We start from the raw sequence: 10,000 nt of genomic DNA on the forward strand, positions 1-10,000 counted from the left end.
AAATGAAGGCCCGGCCCTAACTGGACACTAACTGTAACTGATCAGGCCCAAGGCTCGGCCCAAGTAATTAGCATAGATTTTAGGCCCGTCCCGCAAACGTGGGGTCGGGTCAGGACTCTTCTGGCAGGGTTTGAGAACTCTAGTGCATGCAACAAAAGATCCGCTCTCTTAAAACTAGCCATATATATTGTTTAATCTGTCTAATAATCTAATACTGAAATATCCATATTTTACGTTCCACCCCCCCCCCCCCCCCCCCAACTCCTGGCCCAACTTGGCCTGCGTTTTGTTACGCCTTGTCTTGTAACAGACCAAACAGAGACATGTGATTGTATAACAATAATAAAGAGGAACAAAAGGACACAGCTGTATTAATTGGAAGGTGGCGGTGCTTTTTTTTCCCTGCCGCCGCGAACAAGGCGGGTGCTGAATTAGAGGGCTCTGTTTTGACTCACACCTCTCTGCTTGTGTGTGTGCCATCTCTTTTTTCTACTTCCTATATTCTTCTGCCAGTCCCTCCCTCCCTCCCTCCCTCCACCCCCCTCTTTTTTTTGGTAGGACCCAGTTATTATGTTTTACTGTTGTTTTCTTGAACTTTACAAGGTGGCCGCTCAGGCTCTGCTCTTTGATGAGGAGAAGGGGGACTTCTTCTCAGATGAGAGAGAGAGAGAGAGAGAGAGAGAGAGAGAGAGAGAGAGAGATGGGGGTGAGTAGGAAGTTTAAGAAGAGGAACTGGTTTGCTTACAGCTGCCAAATCTGGATATTAAAGCCAGGCCGTGTGGTGGTGAAAGATGAACACTCACACACAGCAAAGGGGGAATAAATTAAGAGAGAGAACCATTGGAACGGAGGAGCCGACTAACTGAGAACAAACAATAGTGTGCGTGTCTTTAAAACAGCATCATTTAGAAACAACATGCTTCAATTCAAAAGGAAATGCACATAAATATCTACAGATGATTCTTATCTGTAGATATTTATACTCTTATAATAAAAAATGATTAAAAACAAGAATGACTCGCGTCATAACTGCCAGGTGCAGCAAAGAGATATATATATCCCATTGGCTTAGAGGAGACGGCTTCACGTCGCAGTGTTCAGAGAACTTCAGACTATGGGATTTTATCTCCCATTGGCTTAGGGGCACTAGAGGCAGCCAATCATGAAAAAGTGTCCAATAGGTCCTCACAAGAGTAATGTAGTAAGAGAGTGGCGACATGCTTTGATCTCGCCGCAAAGCGGGGTGCTATGGGCTATAGTTCCAAACATTGGAACTATCCCATTGAGATATAATGAGCACTTCCGCATTCCATTGTTACAATGAGAGTCAACGCTAGTGTCGCCACTCTCTTACTGGCTTACTCTGGTCCTCACTAGTCTCAACATCGACAGTATAGCCAGGTTGCACCTGGCAAAAAAAAGGGTTAGAAACAAATGTTTGCACTCATGTGGATATAATCAAGTGTTTTGCTGTAAAACTATGGTGTGATGCATTATACTTTGCTGTGCTGTACTGCCCAGTGCTGTTTTGATTTGCTGTGTCATACTGTGCTGTGTTGTACCGTACCGTACTATGTTGTGTTGTGTTGTACTGTACTGGCCCGTCAGCTGAGCAATGTTAGTGGGGTACTCAAAACCCACTCTCCTCTCTCTCCTACCTCCCTCACCCCCCCCCCCCTCTCTCTCTCTCTCTCTCGTTCCAAGAACCAGCCGCAAAGGACTGAATGTTTCTGGACGAGCTCAAAGCGCTTGTAGAGGAGTGAGGAGATGGGTGGGAGGGTGGTGTCTCTCTCTCTCTCTCTGTCTCCCCCTCCCCTCCCCTCAGTTTTTTTCCCCTCGTCCTCGTTACTGGCAGGAACCGACAGCGAGACGATCTGCTTTCAATTACCTCTGGAGGATGATGTTAGGCCTCTTCCTGTGCGTTATGTCTCGCACATGCACACTCCAAAACATCCTGCAGGCTCCCCAGCCACACACACACACACACACACACACACACACACACACACACACACACACACACACACACACACACACACACACACACACACACACACACACACACACACACACACACACACACACACACACACACACACACACACACACACACACACACACACACACACACACACACACACACACACACACACACACACACACACACACACACACACTCCCCAGCCGCCTGTCCTCTCTCATCCCTCCTTCCCACTCCTTCTCTCCCTCCCTTCATTCCTTCCGATGACACCCCACACCCCCCCCCCCCCCACGCGCGCGCGCACGCACGCACGCACGCACACACACCCTTTCAGAGTACAGTAATTCATCCCTTCTCAAGAGACAGAGGACAGAGGGTGAAGTTGCTGCCGAGTCATGTCCATCCCACTCTTCGCACGCGCACACACGCATGCACACACGCACGCACCAGTGTTGATTTTGTCGACTAAAACTATGACGAAAGATGTCCGTCGACTACCTTTTTTTCACTGACAAAAACCAAATGGACTACGACATGAAAACTAAGCTATGATGACTAAAAGTAAGACCAACTATATTGTCAATTTCGTTAACAAATAAAGACTAGACTAAAATGTTTGCAAGGAACTATTCAAGAGACTATGACTAAAACTAAATATGTGTAGTCAAAATAACACACACACACACACACACACACACACACACACACACACACACACACACACACACACACACACACACACACACACACACACACACACACACACACACACACACCCTTTGAGTGGTGGGTATAGCTGGTGGGTCAGGGGTTTGACAATGTGTTGCTAGTAGGGAGACAATGATTGTTGTTGACAGGGTCTTATTTGTCGTTTTTCTTTTAACTATTTTTTTTTGAACGGGGTTGCATGATTCGATGCGAGGCACGCTTTGAGCAGAGTAATCTAGTAAGAGAGTGGCGACACTAGCGTTGACTCCCATTGTAACAATGGAATGTGGAAGTGCTCATCTGAATGGGATAGTTCCAATGTTTGGAACTATAGCCCATAGCACCCCGCTTTGCGGCGAGATCAAAGCGTGTCGCCACTCTACTAGATTACTCTGGTTTTGAGCAAAGGTATAACCGCGGGTACATGCAGACCGTAGCTTTGTGCTCTGGAGTGGCCGTCCTCCTCGACCCTAGTCAACAACAAGACTGCTGTACCGCAGTCTTTCTATGCTCTTCTACCAAGGACTCTATCGACTTTCAACATGGCAAGCAAGCCCAGAGCCATAGAGTAAGACAGATTCACGACATTGAGGGAAAACAGCCTGGTCACGTGGTTCATGTACTCGCGCGAGCCCACAGACTCCAATGCAGTCCGTGAACTTCGGGTTGTCCCTTTTGAACACATTACAAGCTGAGCCCTCTAGGGAAAATGTGGCACCGGTGCCAGAGAAATCTATGAAAAAACAAAGAAGAAGAGCAGCCCTCTGACTAACCAAGGAAGATTACGAGGAAAAGACACCGTCATTTTCTCTACCATGCAATTCAAGCCGGCAGATTCGTCACAGTGCGTGGCAAGCTGGAACAGCTGCATAGCCTAAGCCTATTGTTAAATAGTGTATGAGCGTTTTAGACACACAAACACAAAAGTAGACTTAAAATAGTCAGACAAACATCTTTACTGCACACTAGCAAAACTAAAAAGTTTGTTTTGGACGAATTAATCTGTGTTCTTTGATGGAGGAGGAGGCATTATCAGTCAGAACACAGCAGCAGTAGCCTACTGGAGCCATAGCCTACTGTTGCAAGTGTGCATGCTTACCATATAGGCTACGGTATAAACGCTCAGGTATAAACAGTTAAAGCTGTTGTTATGCAAAGTAGTAGTATTTGAATTCGGCGCGGTACTTGACACGGTGTGAAAATACTATCTCTGAATAATTGAGACCATTGTAAAATAATCGCTTCTGGAAAATAAAATAATACATATATCACATTGCTTTCTACGGTCTTGTTTTTCTATGTACACACTACATAATTGTAGTGTACGTTTCTCACTGCTCAACAGTTGATAGACTGGTTGACAGTCACTGATTGTGAGCTGTCTGCCAGCTGATGCATTTTCAGTACTGTAGGAGTTGAATAATGTTATTTCTCCTTTGAATTGAACTGTTAAAAAGAAATTAAAGGACTGACCTGCAGTGGCAACTAAGCACATTTATTCAAGTACTGTATGCGTACTATTTTGAGGGACATGACACCTCTACATTTCACATGCAAATAGGCCTATTGTACTTTCACTACAATTATTAGTTATATTAGACTACTACTACTTAAAACTACTGTATACTAGGCAGGCTACAACAGCCTGTAGCCATGCAGTTAATTTGCGTATTATTCCAAAACTTAACCACTTTTTATGTGAATACTTTCACTTTGGTACTGTAAGTATATTTTGCTGTATTCTGAATACAACCCTTGAACTTGCACTGCTAGGCAACTTTTACTTGAGTGGGAAAAACATTTTTTTAAGTATTTCATCAAACTGACACCGTGTTATTTAGTTTGTAATGTTAATGAATTAAAACCAATATGGGCTTTTTAAGAAAGGATTGTGAACTCAATACTGCCACCTTCTGGCGTAGTCAGGCTAAGCCCATGCAGCCCAGAAACTTACTCTGTGCTCTTTAGATACCTCAATAAAATTAAATAGTTCGCAAGTCGCAAAACACCCACTCAGAAAATAACCTGTGATACGTCTTCTTTTATATTCCCGGACCAATTATATGACAAAGGTCGCAATCGTTCGTAATTAATGTTTGTTTACAATATTTCCAGCGGGCTCCCATCCACTGCCATGTATTCATCGCACTTCCGGTGCAAGTTTTGCCACCGAAGAGTGTTATGGCGCAGCCCCGGTGTCCGGTCACGTGACCATGACACTTCCTTCTGTAAGCTTCCTTGTGACTAACCAGTAAGTGTTGTAGCTATCCATAGCTGTTATGGTCTCCTATGGATACAATATTAGCAACCTGCGGTGGTAGCAACATTAGCTTAGCTTGGATTCAAGTTTTCTAAGGTCCAAAACATCCGTGATTGATTGAGCAAAAAATAAATAAATAATAATATATATATATTTTTTTTATATATATTTTTTTTTATCCAATTTTAATCAAATCTCGTAATCTCGTTTTGGCACAGTGGGGTACAGTAGCTATTCACAAGATTTTCTCGTTTCAGTACAGATTGTGTTAAAGGGACAAACCAATAGAAGTCTATGTAGAAGAGCCTGGCCCCATGAAAGGAGTTGTCGTAACTCTGTCTTACTCTAAGGCTCTGGGCATGCCTATCTCAGGTATGTTATTGTTAAATATGAAATGGTGCATTTCCTGTCAGTCAGTTGGTTACGCCCCATATATGGTCATGCCTTGTAACATCACGTGATGTCATCAATATTAAGCCCATATATGGAGGTCCCTGATGTCATCAATATTGGCCAGCAACTCTACATCTCACCTCAAACCCCAAACCCTCAGATCTACATATATGGAGCTGACCTCTTCTGACATAGCATATGTTGATCCTTCCGCATCCATCCTTCCTCTTCGATGTCTCCCTTTTGACTGATACCTGTCCATTTAAACTCTAGACGGGCCCGCCTTCAAGTTATTAGTGCAGCCACGCCCGGCAACCGGGGCCCTCATCAAACCCTGTACACTAAAGACACTGCCCCGCAGCCAGTGACGTAGAGTCTGTGGGGGCCAGGGGGCCTTGGCCATGACGATTATAAAACATTTTGTCTCAGCCCACAGCCAGTACACTCAAGACACGCTCCATATATGGCCAGTACAAAATTCATTCCATATGTTGTTCTGACTGTTCTGGATATCTGTTGGGAATTGATTACATGAAACAGTCACCCGTGCGCCCAGTCCAAATGTTTGTAAACAAATAATTGGTCTAGCTATGAGCACAACAGAATCAGCTGTTCTTGGGCGGCCGCTGACCTAGCAGCCCAAGCGCATGCCACATATTCAGTATTTAAGCCGTGATGTAAGCGCCTCCTCCAGAGCCACTTCCGGGTCCTATACGGTTTGTGCCTATTTTGTGTCCCCATAGATTTATATTGTGTCCCTCCGTCGTAGCGGTGTTTGAACCGATCTGAGACTAGAACAACCATGGCACCAAAGTCTCATTTTACCGCTTTCATTGCAACAACAAAGCTACTGGTCTCCCAAATCTGGCTGTGACAGGCTGTCTGCCCCACACTGAATACTATCGCCATTTTATTTGTGTCAACTAAATCCTCAATTAGAGATCGTATTAATGCAATATAGATTCAACGTACTCAACCCTGCACACATTCTAAATATGCCCCCGAAATATTGTAATGAGCAAATGGACTGTTACCACCTTCAATAATAATGATAATAATAGTCTTTATTGTCTCCACATCATATATTTTCTGTCATGGACACTTGTACAGAACATTAATATTTCTACTCGAGTTGGAAGCATTAAGACCCATTTCAACCCTCAATGGTTCCTTTCTGAAAAATAACATTATTGTAAAAAGATTCACGCGTGTAGATATTGCTATTTACAATGAAAAGCGGACGTAACGTAGGACTACAAAATGATGTCGGACTAAAATACCGAATAGGCTCTGGCCTGACGCCTGCGTTGTGTGTTCGAGTCCCGTTCATGACGACCTTTGTCTCTCTCTCCGTCTTTCCTGTCTATTGGAACTATCAATAAAGGCAAAAAAATAAAATAAATAATCACACCCGTGTGAAGTGAAGGAAGCTCTTATCATCATCGCCATACATCATCTCATTCCGGCCAATCAGAATTTGCGTCCTCACTTTTGTCTTCAATGTGAATGTTTGGACAAACACTCAAAACTGGCCATTCATTGTCAATGGCATTTAATGTTTGTGTTAGGACAATGTTCGTGTTTACACCAGGGTTCCCACACATTTTTTCCAATGACATTTCAAAACTTTTTCAAAACGTTTCCAGGATATTTAAACCAATTTCCAGGACTATATAATAGTCATGCACTCATGCGCTGCAGCTGCACTGTGCACAGGTTGGTGATGTCACGTGACAAGGGAACAGACCTACAAGCCAACTACGCATCACGCTGAAGCCAACTGTGAGCTTGTAGATCTGTTATTTTTTGTCACTCCCTATACATTATGCTGCAATCACGCAGCCCCTTTGGAGAAAATGTGTGTACAAATGTATTGGACATGTTTTTTATTCACAAAATAATTACCCCAAAAATGCATAGTCAAATATTATTTTCTTGACTCTTGAGGACCTTTGAGGGGGGGGGGGTTCAGCTATAGAGGGTATGCACATGACATCATCGTACCTGGAAGTTATGCGGGAACGCCCACTGAGTGGCAAAAAACTACTTTCTGGCCTTGACAGCCCATTCATCCAAACAGAAAAGTCCTGTCTGATTGCATTAAACAATGTTAAACTCACCAACATTGCAGCTGTACGAAAAGCTTGAATTATCCACTATCTGCAAAGTTTTTGTTTCATAAAAATCTACCATAGAAACGTTATGAGCTACTTGCTGTCAAGAAATGCCCTGCATTTGATTATTTTTCTAAGTGTCAGAGTTTGGAAGTGCTTGTTTTCAATAACACAACATTTTGCTGCCTCCTGCATTATGTGACATTTAGAAACAGGTGGTACGCAGGTCGGTTGAGTGATTTCCAACGAGCGCTTCCAAACTCCACACGTGTCCTGATGGGAAAATCATGCATGTGCATACTCTCTATTCTTTCCGCACAATTATGACCACAGGAGACTATGAATACTTGTCGCTCTCTCCGAGACCCCCTTTGCGTGGGACAGTCCCTCATTTCCAACACTTTTCAGGCTGCCTGTCCCACATTGTGACTGGCAGACATCAGTGTTCAAATGCCCTAATAGTTAGTCTCCTAATAGTTGGCCTTCTGTTGTAAAGTTCTCTCGTTGTCTTTTTTCCTGCGAGATTTGTTCATGGGCCTGTTAAAATAACATGAACTTATCCCCCATAAAGCCTAAAATGTTCTGGTGATTTATATGTACTGTTTTTCTGTTTGTATCTATTTCTTATTATGTACTGTTTTTGTTGCTTGTTTCTTATTTTATTGCTGCTTTATTTTTGACTGTGTTCTTGTTTTATTCTATTATTTTATTGTACAGTACCTTGTAACAATTGTTTCGAAATGTGCTTTATAAATAAAATTACCTTACCTAAAAAGACAAAAGGCCTAGGCTACAGCACCAGGTCGGCCATACCACATGTAACCAAAATTAGCATGATTTTAAAACAAAATGTGAGACGCCAGGGGAGTTTATAAATGATAGCCAATATTAGGCCTATGGTCGAATATGACATCAAGGCATAATAGCAACACAAGTAATAAGTTGCTAACCCCGTACCCCAGTATCGCTTGTGCAGAACGAGTGGGATAGGGGGAACGGGGTCCCCACCATCCCACTTGTCCCGCACAAGCGATACTTCTGTCCCTCAAATTAACAGTTTAGATCTGGTTTCACCTTGGGGACGTCGATGGCCACCTCCCTCATGGCACTGGGCTTGACCACAGACATGGCCCACTCCAGGTCCCGGAGGGTGACGCTCACTTGTCCCCTGAGCTCTGCGTCATTGGGCTGCTGGTGGAGGCCAGTGCCCAGAGCTCGCCTCAGCGCATGCAATCCTGCACAACAACAAAAAAAAACAGAGAAAGAAAATATGAATTTACATCTTTATCATATCGGCAACTACCCAGGCAGTGTCCGAATTCAGCAGTGTTTTAGTGTTAGTCTAGTTTTAGTCGACTAAATATCATAAGATGTTGGTCGACTAAATCTACAGTTGATTTAGTTGACTAAAATGTATTTTAGAGGGCCTTGATGCCGACATAATGAATGCAAGTGTTAAATTACTTACTGGATGATGGATCTCTTGTCCACTAGTCCCTTTCTAACATTTTAGTCTAGTTTTTATTTGTTGACGAAATTGTCAAAATATTTAGTCTTAGTTTAACCACCTCGGCTTTGCCTCGGTGGTTAAACTCCCTGTCGGTGAAGTATCTCCCGACAATGACCACCTAGCCAGATATTATCCCTTACTTGACATACCTATCCAAATGAAAATCTAAATAAAATAAATATTATTATTTCTTAAAAAGGAAAGGAAATTGGCATTCAATAAGCCAGTGGTTCCCAAACTTTTTCATGTCAAGGACCCCCAAATTGACACTAATTGGCCCGTGGACCCCCATTTGAAGAGATATACCAGGGACCCCCATAAGAGAAGAGTTTTACGGCTCTAGCAGTGATTCTCAACCCGTTTCATTTCAAGGACACCCAGTTTGACATAGATTAGTCTACAGGACCCCATTTAATGGCATTTCTCGGAAATCACAATTTATATTGTGAAATCAATGTTAATTTAACTCTGAGTGTACAAATGCATTACACATTGCATACATGTGTACACTCTCAGAGTTACATACCCATAAGGGTCCATTTGCTTCCAAAATATAATTTAGCTGGGGACCCCCTGGAACTCCCTCAAGGACCCCTGGGCATCCCCGGACCCCACTTTGAGAACCCCTGCAATAAGCAGCACTAATACAGTCATGGCTTAGGGGTTTTCATTCACCCACTCCAGCTGTTACTCAGGCTCGTACACGCAGTTAATAATGAGACACGTCGAACGAACGCAAATCTCTAAATTAACCTCCAATTCCCCTTCTTTGACGGAGATAATAATTGGCCGCACATTACCGGGGCTGAAAAGGCGAGTAGGCCAAGGGGAAGTGTAATTAAAGCACTTAAGGTTTTGAACGCCCTTCGGCGTCTGTGTGTTCAATGCCCGGGCCTCAGATCAAATCAAGAGACACAAACTGAGGAGGGCTCTTCATGGGGATAATTATGGTTGCTGTTGTCACTAAATAATAACTTCACTGGATTCGGTGGAACCCAAACTGTTCTTTTTCCTGAAAAGAAGAGTTTTGGACA

The 10,000-nt window shown here is 43.3% G+C and overlaps 1 protein-coding gene across 1 annotated transcript in view; it reads right to left on the bottom strand.

The window, feature by feature from the left end:
- Positions 1 to 8,506: 8,506 nt before the first annotated feature.
- LOC306920045 (ATPase family gene 2 protein homolog A-like) overlaps positions 8,507 to 10,000 on the bottom strand; it is a gene marked incomplete at its 3' end in the record, with an annotated part of 37,176 nt that continues 35,682 nt past the window's right edge. Inside the window, exon 14 of the mRNA XM_079496652.1 lies at positions 8,507 to 8,691. Coding sequence (XP_079352778.1) covers positions 8,507 to 8,691 — 185 coding nt within the window. The remainder of the gene's footprint in view (positions 8,692 to 10,000) is intronic.

The sequence above is a fragment of the Electrona antarctica genome (genome assembly GCF_951216825.1).
Source record: "Electrona antarctica genome assembly, chromosome: 1".
In the NCBI taxonomy this organism is placed as follows: Eukaryota; Metazoa; Chordata; class Actinopteri; order Myctophiformes; family Myctophidae; genus Electrona; species Electrona antarctica.